Raw genomic sequence first — 14034 nt, 5'->3', positions numbered from 1 at the left:
TGCCTGGTGATTCATTGTCAAGTTCTACCCTAAAGAAGCAAGACTCTCGGCTTTAAAGCTGATACATTTTTTATTTTTGTACATTAGCTCCTCTTGAGAATAGACGTTTTCCATAAATAACTCTGTCAGAATTTACAAGCAGAAGGGAGTTGCGTCCCATCGCAGATTAAGAGCCTTAACAGGAAACGCATGGTCGAACGAGATACACATGGTTGACCTGTAAAACAACAATTGCAGCAAATAACTGACGCCAATGTGTATGTTATGCAATGTCCGCTCGATATGACCCCATTTCTTTCAAAAATATACATATCGCAGTTAACGATCTGTTGCTGCAATGCTAGGTCACTTTGCATGAGTTTTAGCGACATTACAAGATGTTTGGTGGCTTGTTGACAGACCAGCTTTTTTGTTGGTCCAAGGGGACCATATCGTCTTTTGTTTCATCTTTATCGACCAAGGCCGACAACAACACACGACAACAAAATGCTGGTCTGACAACAAGCCACCAAACATCGTTTTTGTCATCATTTTGGTTGTGCAACAAAATGCACAATAACCCACAGGGAGACGAATTTTTAGAATCCAACTCCGGGCCACAAAGCATCGTCACAGTAGCACGAGATAACACGTCAAACTTGTATGTGACGTCAAACGTAGCTTGTTGACGCTTTTCTTCCAGTCTGAAAATGTACAGAGCTGCGATCATACCTGTGAGTTCAGTAAGTGTTGAGCATATTTCTTTTCTTTTAAGTGTTTATGACTTTTCGTTGTGGATTTTGCGATTACAGAGATAAGTTGCAAATTGACCATGAGTCGCCGCGGTAATTATCAACATTGATTGGGTCTTTGAGAGTGAATGCTTACAATCGTTGTCCTCGGAAACACAAATCCAAAGCCGCGATGGTTCCACACATCAAACAATCAGCCTGATTGGCTTTTACTTTGACAATCCACGTTTCACCTGAAAGCTCAAACCCATTCACCACCTCGAGTTATTGCATGGGGAACATGAGATTTATTTCCCAGATGTTTGTGAATGAAAACTCGTGAAAATGATGACAAAGAGTTTTGCCTGAGGTCACACGAATTTTGCTTGAGATCGAGGTCACGGCAGCGTTGGGAAAGTGACACGTGTGCTTAGCAATCGCTGCAGCGATCGTGGCTCATTTGTGAAGATTTTCAATAGAAAAAAGCATCATATCGTTTGAACACTGCATAACATACACACTGAGTCAGTTATTCGCTGCAATTGTGGCTTTATCTGGTCGACCATGTGTTTCCTGTTCAGTGTAAGAGGTTTTGTTAGTGGGGCGCAACTCTTCCACAACACATACAAACCCGACGGAGTTATTTCCGAAAATGGTCTATTAGTGTACTCACATTGTTTTTCATGACCAACGCTCCATGCAGGACTCTGGTTGCCTTGGGGACAGGGCCCTCTTCACCTGTGGAAACAATGATGCAATTTTATTTTTCCAATGTCGCGTCTTCAAAGTCAAGATGACAGGAAGCAAACCATTTTTTTAATTCGAAAATTTTTATCTAAATTTTGATTTGATTAATATACTTACCCGAATCACATGATTTGCATTGACCCACTTCGATGCTTAGGTTATGATAAAAGCTACCCCGTCTAGGTATAAGGGGAGCAACCCCAACTAAAAAAGTGACTGCACCAGCATGACTGGCACCCTGGGTTACGTCCCATGCAGCACACTACGTCATCAATGGTGCTGGTCACGTGATACCCCTTCAATCGACTAATAGAACATCAAAAATATCGAGCGGGGCAGGAGGGAGGGAATTACTCATGTGATTCGGGTAAGTATATTAATCAAATCAAAATTTAGATAAAAATTTTCGATTATAATTACATATTCTTACGCCGAATCACATGATTTGCAGATAACTCCAACCAGGCGGTGGGTAAGATCAAAAAGGTTCAAACTCACCATCAATTTCTGGAAATGCACTGGCCCGCTGCCACCAAGGCAGGCAGGGACCTTGATCCATCGTTACAGAGCGAAGCAATGTCTCTCAGATAAAAGCCGATGAATACATCGTCTGATCGCCAATAAGCTGTATTCAAAACATCGCTCATTCTGTGGGACCGCAAGACGGCCAAGGAAGAGGCCCAATGCAGCAATGTCTCCCTATTAAACTGATAAAGACAAAAGCCGAGCACCAGTAAGCTGAGTGCAGGACATCATCCAACCTCCCAGACCGTAAAACGGCCGAGGAGGAGGCCCAGGCCCTGGAAAAAAAGAGCTCGGGCTGAGCCTAGGGGAAAGATAGCCGATAGCTACGCCAAGGCGGAGGGGAAGAGAATCCCTCGACAAAAAACTGGCCCACTGCCAAACATCAGGGAAAGAGCCGGTGAGAAAGAAAACATCTAGCTCACTCTAAAACCCTTTCCAGGAACTGGCCCACTGCCAAAAGACAGAACGAGGACCGAGAACCAACCTAAATGACAGTCGCAATGCCGCTCAGGCAAAAAATGCGAAAGACAGCATCAGAGAGCCCGTAAGCTGTGCTTAGCACTTCTTCCCATCTCCTGAACCATAAAAAACAGCCCAGAAAGGGGCTCAAGTCTTGAATAACCCGAGCCGAGTAGTCTAACTCCTCTGTCGCAAAATTGATCATTTCTTTTAACAAATACCAAATTTGGCACAGTAAGAGAGTTTTGTGTTCTGAACAAATCCTGATACAGAGCCATTGTGAAATATTATTATTTAACCCTACCCCCCCCCCCCCCCCCCCCCCCACCAGCCATAACGTCACATATTGGCTATGGTTCCCTCAGGTGTCTGCCTCTATGTACAGAATTAAAATCCACATTTATGCTCCAAATTGCACCACATTTTTGGTTGAGGTAGTTTGAGACATGGGGCCGGATTACATTTACCCCAGTTGCCATGGCAACACTGGCAAAGAGTGCCTTTGGCAACACCGAAGGCATTATTTTGCTCCAAATCGATCCAAATTTGATGTGTAGACAGTTTGAGGCATGGGGTGTGTTATGACTGGATGTCATGGTTGCCATGGCAACAATTCATTTGCAATGTTGGAAATGGCAACAATGACGAACACCGCGGAAGGTGCTTTTTTGGAAGGGAGGCGGTGCAGCAGACCGCATAAGAGAGAGAGAGAGAGAGAGAGAGAGAGAGAGAGAGAGAGAGAGAGAGAGAGAGAGAGAGAGAGAGAGAGAGAGAGAGAGAGAGAGGGGGGGGGGTGGAGAGTCAAATGAAATAACAACAACAAAACTAAAAACAAACATCAGCAGCAACGGTTTCAACAAATAGCAAGGTTTCCTACCTTAATTCTGACAAGTCGAGGAGCAACCATTGCATATGCAGAGAGCGGTGCACTTTAGTCCAGTCTTGAAGCATTTGCAACGTTTGCTGCTGCAGCCCGTCTTGCAACCACATTTCAAGAGTTCCTGGCAGGTTTCTGAAGCCTGTGGAAGGGTTGTCCACAATGGATGCCAGTTTCCTTTCACAAACTGCCACCCCCAGTCAGATGGATCAGGAAGGGGTGGGGTTGGATTGGATGCTTGGCTCCAGATATGTGCTCCTTGGTAGACTGCACGTTTGCAATGTTGTATTAAAGCCTCCTTGGATGGTGGGATGTGGTCAATCTGACGCCCAGTCTTGGTGAAGAGATGCTTTCTGGCATTGTTCACATCCACACAATTGCTTGTTTTGTCATACAGGAGCACAACAAATCGTTCAAGAGCCACCATGTCGACTGCAGTGAGGCTGAATGGGTATGTGCAGAGACGGCAGAAAGTTTCTGTTATATCTTTGAAGTTGTGCCATGTATCCCATGCCTTCTTCTTCCCAACATTGTTGAACGAGGAAACGGTGTCGCAGCCGGTCATGCTGTGAAAGAAAGGCAGACAGGTGCTTTGTCTATCCCAACTGCCTTTGCGATGTCATGAGCAGCGATGTACCGGAAATGTTTGCCAACTCCCATGGCAATCCACACTTCCAGTCCAGGATGTTCTGTCACAGCTGCTACAGCAAGGACGACCACATCTGTGTCCACAGTACGAAGCAACACACCATTGCTAACCTGTGCTGCATGGGCAAGGTGGACCATCATCCGCGTGTCCGCTTCGTCATGACTGCATGGCGATATGCCAGTCAAATCCATCGGTTGGTTGGAGAGAGCGATGGGACCTTGAGTGGTGATGATACTTTTTTCTGTCTCCACTGTCATGACGCATTGAGCAAGATAGTTGAACAGCTCTGTTTTGTTGGCATCAACACGAAGGAAACTGCTCCAGTTTTGCGGGATCGCTGTGACAGGAGTAACTCTTTTCCTTTTTCCAAATCCCCTACTTTCTCTTGTGCTGCTTTTCAAGCTATCTGGTTTGTAGATATCCCATACAACATCAAGACGAGAAACCTTAGAACATTTGTTTTGGGAGTGCACAAGAGTTAAGCTTTTCTGGTCTGATTTCACAGAATGGTTATGTCAAAATTTCACAAATTGCAGTAATTTGAATTTGTCAAAAGAGCTAGTCATTTTAGGGTATTTAGACAACTTTCATACGGATGCTGTTTTTGATTTGTTTATTCTCCTTGCCAAACAAAGTATATTTGGAGCCAAATTAAATAAGACAGTCCCAACACTAAATGTTTTTGTGAAAATTGCTAAACAAAGGTTTTTGATCGAAAAGTATAATGCTAGTGTAAATAATTATTATGGTAAATTTGAAAAAGAGTGGTGTTTATATAGACACTTTTTTCATTGATGCTATAGGATAATTGTATTGATTGATTTCGTATGAACATTTTTGAATGTGATACCCCCTGACCCATTTACTCATAACAGGTTATACAATACTTTTATGCCGATAATTAAACCCCATGTATACTTGGAGGCTAAATTGTGACCACCGCCCCCACCTACCCCCCTCCCCTCCCCCAACCTCAGTTACAACCCCCCCCCCTCCCCCCCCCCCCCCCACAACCTCAGCTCCCCCCCCCCCCCCCTTCCATATCCCCTGTCTTTTCAACATCCCACCCTACTGTCTATGTCTGCGTCTTGTCTAGGTATGTACGTGTGTATGCGCTTTGTTGACAAACTCGGTGTATGATGTATGCTATGCTGTGTTTATGTGTATATAAAGGAAATAAAATGTTTAAAAAAAAAATAAAATAAAAAAAAAAATAAAAAAAAAGACGTGAAACAGCTTGAAGTGAACGTGCGATAAATGGAAGGAAGACATCCTCTGAATATGATCCAAAGGTTCTTGCTGTTCCAGGTGTGAGCATGTTTACTACCACTGCTCCATCCAGGATCATGACTGGAATGTCAGGTACCATATCAGTAGTCTGCAAAAGTGGCTCGAGGCACTCCAGAAGGCTTGCTTTTGTTGTTGATCTCATTTTTCCATTACAGGCCAGTGATGGAGGAAAGGGGTGATTCTCGTACTTGAAGAAATCATCAAGCCCACCGCTGCGAGTCTGGCAAGCAATGTAGAGCCGGGAGAAGAGATAACAGTCACTTTTCAGTCTTGAAATCTGCTGCGATTGTCCTGATTTTCTCTTCCGTTTTGTTCCAGAAATCATCATCATATTGTTGCGTTTGATGGGATCTGACAGCTTCTTCGTTTGATTAGAAAATCTATCATTGACAAATGCTTCATACTGTTCTTCGCCGATATTACGAAGCTTTTTCATTGCATCATGAGCAGCAGGATCGACGATGTTTTTGCTGTGGATAGTGACAAAATCTGTGCTTCTCTCCATAAAGGGATTGCCTGCTGCTTGAACCACAGTTGTCAGTTTTGACACATCACTCTTGAAGTTTTCTTGGAAATACTTGCTTTGTTCGTGGTGATGTTCCTCTGGGTGTATCTTTTTGTCGTCAAGCGATGCCTCAAACTCTTGGATGATACGTGAAATTTCAGGACCACCAACCATCCATTTCTCTCTCTTTCTTTCTCTCTCTCTCTTTCTCTCTCTCTCTCTCTCTCTCTCTCTCTCTCTCTCTCTCTCTCTCTCTCTCTCTCTCTCTCTCTCTCTCTCTCTCTCGCTATGTCTCTCTCTCGCTATGTCTCTCTCTCTCTTCACTCTCAGTTTCAATCTTCAGTCACACCTCGCAGAGAAATGAGGGACACACTAATAATGATCATTATTGTGTACCATATCTCAAAGACAGAACAACGCAATAACCTTTTTTTGTGTAGATTCGATTGACTTTTACCTGAAATAAAATATTCATGAAGCCGGTTCTGACTGAGTTAATATATTTCTGGAAAGCTGAACAACGCAATGCGTCTGTGACTGGTGAAGAAGCAGAGCTGGAGCTTTTTGTATTGTTTGTCGTTGGTTTTATTACACACGCACTCACATACGGTCAACAAAATGTTGCATGTTCCTGCTTGACAAACAAATGCCTGCATACATGCGTGCACGTACGAACGTACGAACATTCATACCTGTGCAAACAATCTGCCACTTCAAGTTCAACACCCAAACCCCACACATTCCTCCAAAAGGAGTCTGAAGTATAATACTGGCATTTGTGGTATTGAACGAGGACCTCAACTTCCATTGTCTAGTGCATGTGGGTCTCATGTTGTACGTGTGAAACCACTTACTTAAAAAAGAAAAAATCTTGTAAGCTTATCAACAAAAAACGAACAATTATATTCTTAAACAAACTGGTTAGAATAACAGATTTAGGAGAATGCAATGCAAGGAACATCATTATCTAATTCGGTCGATGCTTAGATCTAGAAAAGCACCCACTTATTCCAGTATAATAGAGAGAAAAAATCCAATTGAAAAAGTTCCAGATCTAGACAAGGCAGCACTAGCAGCAATTTTAGCTAGCAAACTCGAACTTGCCCTGCATTCATGCAAGGTCGAACCACTTTCCCTGCCTAGTGGGGGTTTGGCGGGTAGAGGGCCGGTGCTGGCACACTCGGAGTGAAACGACATGTCACCTACTTAAACAACGATAAACACTTTCAAACTAAGCCTGGAACTTACCTTGCAAACTCATTTGGGCGATTTCAAGTTGCTTTGCTTCGTGCGAAGGCGGCCATTTTGAAATTTGCTTAACTGCGGTATTGATCATGCTTTGGAGTAATTATAAAAGAAACGAAGCGGTAAACATGCCAAATAAATATTTTGACGATATATGTACATTTGCTGCTAATGTTTCAAAGCAGATAAATATTTTTTTCCCTTTCTTTTATTTTTGCAAACCATTTGCTGCTGATGCTGTTGATCCGAGTTCGTCTGCTCAAGTGTTGGTTTTAAAGTATTATTTTCTTCAAACATATCGAATGTTTGCAATGGCTCTGTATCAGAAATCAATAACAACTACTTTATTATTAATTATGCCAAGTTTCATAAATGTTAAGCAATCTGATCAATTCCAGTTATGAGTTGCGACAGAGGAGTTAGACTAGAGTAGAGGGACAGACAAGCTGCCCCCCCCCCCCCCCCCCCCCCCCCCTTACTATTGGAAGGAAATGCCAAAAACCCTGGAAACGCCTAAGCGTAAGGTTGACCGATCATAAATGAAAAGCACCAACCTTCCCCAGGACCGTAAGACGATCATGCCAAAGTTTAAAGCCTTGGCATGGAGAGAGGCCCGAAAGGCCGGAGAGATAACGGTCAGCTCCAGAGAGGAGTGACCTGTTTCCGAGAAAGAGAGAGAGACGTCTGAGTACAAAAAACCAGAGTCAAACTCAAAGCAAAAAATCTCAGAAGAGACGGTCACCAGAAGTCCACTACCAGTCCATGCAGAAGCATAGAGGGAGGTAAACAGAGGAAGAAGCGGCCTACGAAAAGTGTAAGCCGCCAGCAGAGCGGAGATCGCGGTGGCCAAAGCCTGATGTGACCGGTGACTCTAACCGAAATGACTAAAGTCAGAGTGATCACCAAGCAGTCTGCTTGTAGGTAAATGAAAGAAAATCAAAAACCCAAAACAGAAACGAGACTGGAAAGGAAAAACAGAAAACTGTGAAGCTAACCAGCCTTAAGACTCCCTGAACGAGAGTTCTCAAGAAGAAGGGCCCGAAGTAAATTTCGCGGCCGACCGAGCCCAGAAAATTCCTGAGTCTGGCTGAAAAACCAAACACGTCTGATACCTCAGAACCAAGAATCAGACACGGAACACAACAGGCAAGAGTCCGTAATAGATGCAAGTGGTAGAAGGGTGACCTTAACAGGCAACCCACCCCACCGGAAGTCGACCCGACTCGCCTCATGGCAGGATGAGGGAGAAGAGGAAGACACAAATTCTAGAGACACGGAGACCGTAGTCGCCCATGCCAGGCAGGAGACTATTACACGAGCTAAGGCTGAGAGCCGGAACGCCCGTAGACCTGCCATCAAAGATGCTGGGCTGAAAGCCCGCACCAAGAAACCAGGAAATTAACTAGACCTCCACCGAAAGGGGAGGGTTAGCCAATAAAGCTGAGAAAAGTGATAGGCCACAAGAATGACCCCTCACCATGCATTGCTAAAACCAATGCAAACTCAGTAAAATCTGAATGTAACTTCCGAGGCCAACTCAAGTAAACCTTAAGTTTGGACGAAACACCAGAACAAGTCCGATCGCTAGAGAAAGACAGAGTCTAAATCGGCGAAAGACCCACAAGGACCGAGTCCAAAAGAGCAAACAACAACCACCACCACCAACGGAAGAAATGGCTGTTGTACCAGCCGAGGCTAAAAAACCCGGATGCCCTAATGCCGGCTGTTGTTCCCAAAAAACACAGACTAAGACGTCTGTGAAAGGAAGAACCTCTCCGGATAAACCTGAGCTGAGGACCTAGCCTGAAAAAGCTGAGTCTGCTTAGGTAGAGCCCGTTTTGCTGCTTCAAAGCTTGAAGAGCAAAAGAAGAGACCTGAAGGTCCCTACAAATCTTTATCTCCTTGGAGGCCAGGAGGCCAGGGAGGCCTTGGAAGCCAGGAGACCTTAGAGGCCAGGAGGCCTTAGAGGCCAGGAGGCCTTAGAGGCCATGGAGGCCTTGGAGGCCAGGAGGCCTTGGAGACCAGGAGGCCTTAGAGGCCAGGAGGCCTTGGAAGCCAGGAGATTTTAGAGGCCAGGAGGCCTAAGAGGCCAGGAGGCCTTGGAGGCCATGGAGGCCTTGGAGACCAGGAGGCCTTAGAGGCCAGGAGGCCTAGGAGGCCAGGAGGCCTTGGAGGCCAGGAGGCCTTGGAGGCCAGGAAGCCTTAGAGGCCAGGAGGCCTTGGGGGCCAGGAGGCCTAAGAGACCAGGAGGCTTCAGAGACCAGGAGGACTTGAAGGCCAGGAGGCCTTAGAGGCCAGGAGGCCGAAGAGAGACCCATCCACCAAGGGAGAAGAACTAAGGGTGTCTCATTGATTCCTCACAAACTAGGAATGGGCGAGGAACAAGTCCCGTCTGTACATGACCGTATGGGCATTGTGCAGAGAGGAAGGCCTTCTCCGTTCTAAATTCGCCCTAGCAAAGGTGGAGAAAGCATCCCCTGCGTCCTGCTCTTTACTGAGTGTAAAGGGCGCCAAGGACTCCGTAAAGGAGTGTCTCCGAAAAGCAAGTTCCAAAAGCTGTCTGCCCACTTCCTCAGAGGGGAAGAGAGTCTGCTCAGAGAGCAGGGGACTCAAAACGTTCCCCAAAGAAGAAGTTCCGGCGTGACCGGCAAAGGTGCACGCAGAGGGGCAAAAGACGACAGCAAATTCCGGGACATCTTGGGCAAAGGCAACCTCCTCTGAGCCGCTAATGTCCCGAAGCTGGGAAGGCCGGAGCCTGAAGCCCCTTTCCTGCAGGTCAACGGCCAAACTTCACCCCTGACTAAGAGGAGGATGAGAGGCGTCGAAGACCAAAGGCACAGGAAGTGAGGAGAATGGCAGAACCCACTACCGAAGTGTGTGGTAGCTGCTAATCCGCCTGAGGCAGGGAGCCTGCAAGCCCAAAGGGCACTGCTGACGAAAAAACCAGACTCAAACCAGATGGGACCATAGCAGGTCCACTATCCAGTGAGCCCCCACTTCCGGCCGGAGCCAGAAGCGCAGAGGTCGCGTACGATCGCCGACATAAGGCAAGGTTCAAACCGAACGTGACCATAGCCTGCGCACTAACCAGTGAACCTACGCTTCCAGCCGGAACCAGACGCAAAGCTGTCGCGGACGACTGCTGAAGTAGGGCAAGCTCGAACCAGAAGTGACAGCAGCCTGTGCACTAACCGGTGAGCTCACACTTCCGTCCGCAGCCAGAAGCGCAGAGGTCGCGTACGACCACCGCCGTAAGGCAAGGTTCGAACTGAATGTGCCAGTAGCCTGTGCACTAACCAGTGAACCGATTCTTCCAGCCGGAACTGGAAGCACAGCCGTCGCGTACGACTGCTGCCGTAGGGCAAGGCTCGAAACCGGACGTGACAGCAGTCTGTACACTAACCAGTGAACCTACGCTTCCGGCCGTAACCGGAAGCGGCGCTGTCGCGGACGACTGCTGAAGTAGGTAAAGGCTCGAACCAGAAGTGACAGCAACCTGAGCACTAACCAGTGAACCTACACTTCCGGCCGGAACCGGAAGCCCAGCTGACGCTGACGACTGCTGACGTAGGGTAAGGCCCAAACCGGACGTGACAGCAGCCTGTGCACTACCGGTGAACCTACACTTCCGGCCGGAACCGGAAGCGCAGCTGCCGCGGACGACTGCTGACGTAAGGCAAGGCTCAAACCGGACGTGAACGTAGTCCGAACACTAGCCAGTGAGCCTTTTACTTCCGGCCTGAGCCGGAAGCAGCTGTTGCGGACGACTGCTGACGTAAGATGTGGGACGCACCGGACGTGACAGCAGGCTGCGCACGAGCGGAAGAACCACTGCTTCCGGCCGGAGCCGGAAGCCCAGCTGTCGCGTACAACTGCTGGTGTAAGGCGGGGTTCGGTCCGGACGTGAACGCAAGTCGCTCACTAGACGGTGAACCCCTACTTCCTGCCAAAGCAGGAAGCCCAGCTGTCGGAACCGACTGCTGGAGTACGGAGAGGTTCTGACCCGACGTGAACGCAAGTCGCTCACTAGCAGGAGAACATCCGATTCCGGAAACCGGAAGTGCAGCTGCCGTAAACGGCTGCTGCAGACACCAACCTTGAAGTGGCCGGATCCCCGGAGGGACATGCACTGTTGCGCTACCGCAAGCGGAAGGCAACAAATGCCGGCCAGGAAGAGGAGAAGAAGATCCCCAAGGGACCGTCCAGAAACATCGCGGTGGACAGCAGCCTGGTCCGGAGAAGACCCAGAGTCTGAAGGAGAGAACGTCGCCTAACCCCCAGGCGGGGGGCAGAGCTGGCGACGAAGTCCGCCGCGGCAAACCTCGCGAACGAGGGAATCTATTTCTGGAAATAAGCAAAAGATAAGTGCAGACCCCAGAGCCCTAGACTCTGGAGCCGAAACAGACGTAAAACGACAGCCTTAGAGGCCAAAACGGACGGCAGAGAGCCAGACGGCCAATCGTCCGTAACATAAAAAACGGCACAGAACAACGTAAAAAATTGCCTAAAATTGTGCCAACATGAACAACAACGGAGTTCTTCAAAATAAGAGGCTGCTGAGGGATAGAGCTTAGCAGGGCCCAAGCCCTAACCCTCGGCCTTAGCTCCCTCTAATTCTCATTAACGGCCATGTAAGCACCGAGAGAAAAATAATCAAACAACTGAAACTAGCAAAGTCCGAAAGGACGCCAACCTTTCAGAAGCCAGCAAAGAGGGCAGCTAAAACCAGTTTAGGAGCTACCAAAGGCAGCTAAACAACTAGCTATACAAAGAGTTAAACGTCCGAGTACGGACGAAAAATCAACATAACAACAACATGCTAGCTAAAAATGGCGACCAAGGAGGAAGCCACAAGTCTGAAAATAATAAAGTCCGTACAGACACAAACATTTCAGAAGCAAGCAAGCAAATAGATAAGCACGTACGTAAAAGCTACCGACGGCAGCTACAAAGCAAGCTACGACAGCGTTAATAGACCGAACACGGCTAAAACAACAGAAGCCAGACAACGTGCTAATGCAAATGGCGACCGAGAGGAAGCCAAACAACTGCTGAAAACTTCAGAGTCCAACGGACATGCGAAATTCACAGCAGAAACAATAACATACAAGAAAAAATGAACGATCTCACCAGCTGCAAGCCAGCAAGAAGTAGACGGGGGCCGAGGCCGGTGGGTGCCGTAGACACAAAACCAGCCAGAGCAAAAGCGAACACAACCGTCACCCTTGAGTGATAGTAGTCGATTGGAGGGGTATCACGTGACCAGCACCATTGATGACGTAGTGTGCTGCATGGGACGTAACCCAGGGTGCCAGTCATGCTGGTGCAGTCACTTTTTTAGTTGGGGTTGCTCCCCTTATACCTAGACGGGGTAGCTTTTATCATAACCTAAGCATCGAAGTGGGTCAATGCAAATCATGTGATTCGGCGTAAGAATATGTAATTATAATATTATTTTATTACTTACAGTGGACCCCCCCCCCCCCCCCCCCCCCCTTTTAAGACCTTCACAAATTTGAGAAAGTCATGTCTTAAAAGAGAGGAAGTATAAAAATGGAGATAAATATACACAGCTTATGAACAACTTTTGTTCTTTATTTGGTGTTTAACGTCGTTTTCAACCACGAAGGTTGTATTGCAACGGGGAAAGGGGGGGAGATGGGATAGAGCCACTTGTCAATTGTTTCTTGTTCACAAAAGCACTAATCAAACAAGAAGGGCAAAGCCCATACGACTCACATGCTTGACCTTGACCTTTACATGACCTTGACCTTCAGGGTCAAGGTCAAATAACTAAACCTAGCAATGACATCATACACTAAGAACTGCTTTACACATTTTTCCAACCAAAATACATGTGACCTTGACCCAAGGTCAAGGTCATCCAAGGTCATGCAACACGAAGCTGTTAATTCAAGACATAGGAAGTACAATGGTGCTTATTGGCTCTTTCTACCATGAGATATGGTCACTTTTAGTGGTTCACTACCTTATTTTGGTCACATTTCATAAGGGTCAAAGTGACCTTGACCTTGATCATATGTGACCAAATGTGTCTCATGATGAAAGCATAACATGTGCCCCACATAATTTTTAAGTTTGAAACAGTTATCTTCCATAGTTCAGGGTCAAGGTCACTTCAAAATATGTATACAATCCAACTTTGAAGAGCTCCTGTGACCTTGACCTTGAAGCAAGGTAAACCAAACTGGTATCAAATAATGGGGCTTACTTTGCCCTATATATCATAAATAGGTGAGGTATTGAATCTCAAAAACTTCAGAGAAAATGGGAAAAATGTGAAAAATAGCTGTTTTTTAGGCAACATTTATGGCCCCTGCGACCTTGACCTTGAAGCAAGGTCAAGATGCTATGTATGTTTTTTGGGGCCTTGTCATCATACACCATCTTGCCAAATTTGGTACTGATAGACTGAATAGTGTCCAAGAAATATCCAACGTTAAAGTTTTCCGGACGGACGGACGGACGGACGTCCGGAAGTACTCGGGTGAGTACATAGACTCACTTTTGCTTCGCATGTGAGTCAAAAATTGCTCCAGGGGCTTGCAACGTATAGTACAATATATGACCTTACTGGGAGAATGCAAGTTTCCAGTACAAAGGACTTAACATTTCTTACATACTGCTTGACTAAAATCTTTACAAACATTGACTTTATTCTATACAAGACACACTTAACCAGGGTAAAAGGAGAAACAGAATCCATTAGTCGCCTCTTACGACATGCTGGGGAGCATCGGGTAAATTCTTCCCCCTAACCCGCGGGGGGGGGGGGGGCTTATGAACAAACAATCTGAGAAAAAAAACAGGTCTTAAAATGGAGGAAGACGGGCACTGTGGCGAGGTGGTAAGACGTCGGCCTCTTAATCGGAAGGTCGTGGGTTCGAATCCCGGCCGCGGCCGCCTGGTGGGTTAAGAGTGGAGATTTTTCCGATCTCCCAGGTCAATTTATGTGCAGACCTGCTAAGTGGCTTAACCCCCTTCGTGTGCACGAGAAAGCACAAGA

The 14034-nt window shown here is 46.8% G+C and overlaps 1 protein-coding gene across 1 annotated transcript in view; it reads right to left on the bottom strand.

The window, feature by feature from the left end:
• The window catches only part of LOC138978702 (integrator complex subunit 11-like), a 38951-nt gene that overhangs the window by 4195 nt on the left and 20722 nt on the right, over positions 1–14034 (bottom strand). Inside the window, exon 15 of the mRNA XM_070351496.1 lies at positions 1384–1448. Within this exon, the coding sequence (XP_070207597.1) occupies positions 1384–1448 (65 nt within the window). The remainder of the gene's footprint in view (positions 1–1383; positions 1449–14034) is intronic.

This window comes from Littorina saxatilis, linkage group LG10 (genome assembly GCF_037325665.1).
Source record: "Littorina saxatilis isolate snail1 linkage group LG10, US_GU_Lsax_2.0, whole genome shotgun sequence".
NCBI classification, from domain to species: domain Eukaryota; kingdom Metazoa; phylum Mollusca; class Gastropoda; order Littorinimorpha; family Littorinidae; genus Littorina; species Littorina saxatilis.
This window is presented reverse-complemented; position numbering and strand designations above follow the sequence as displayed.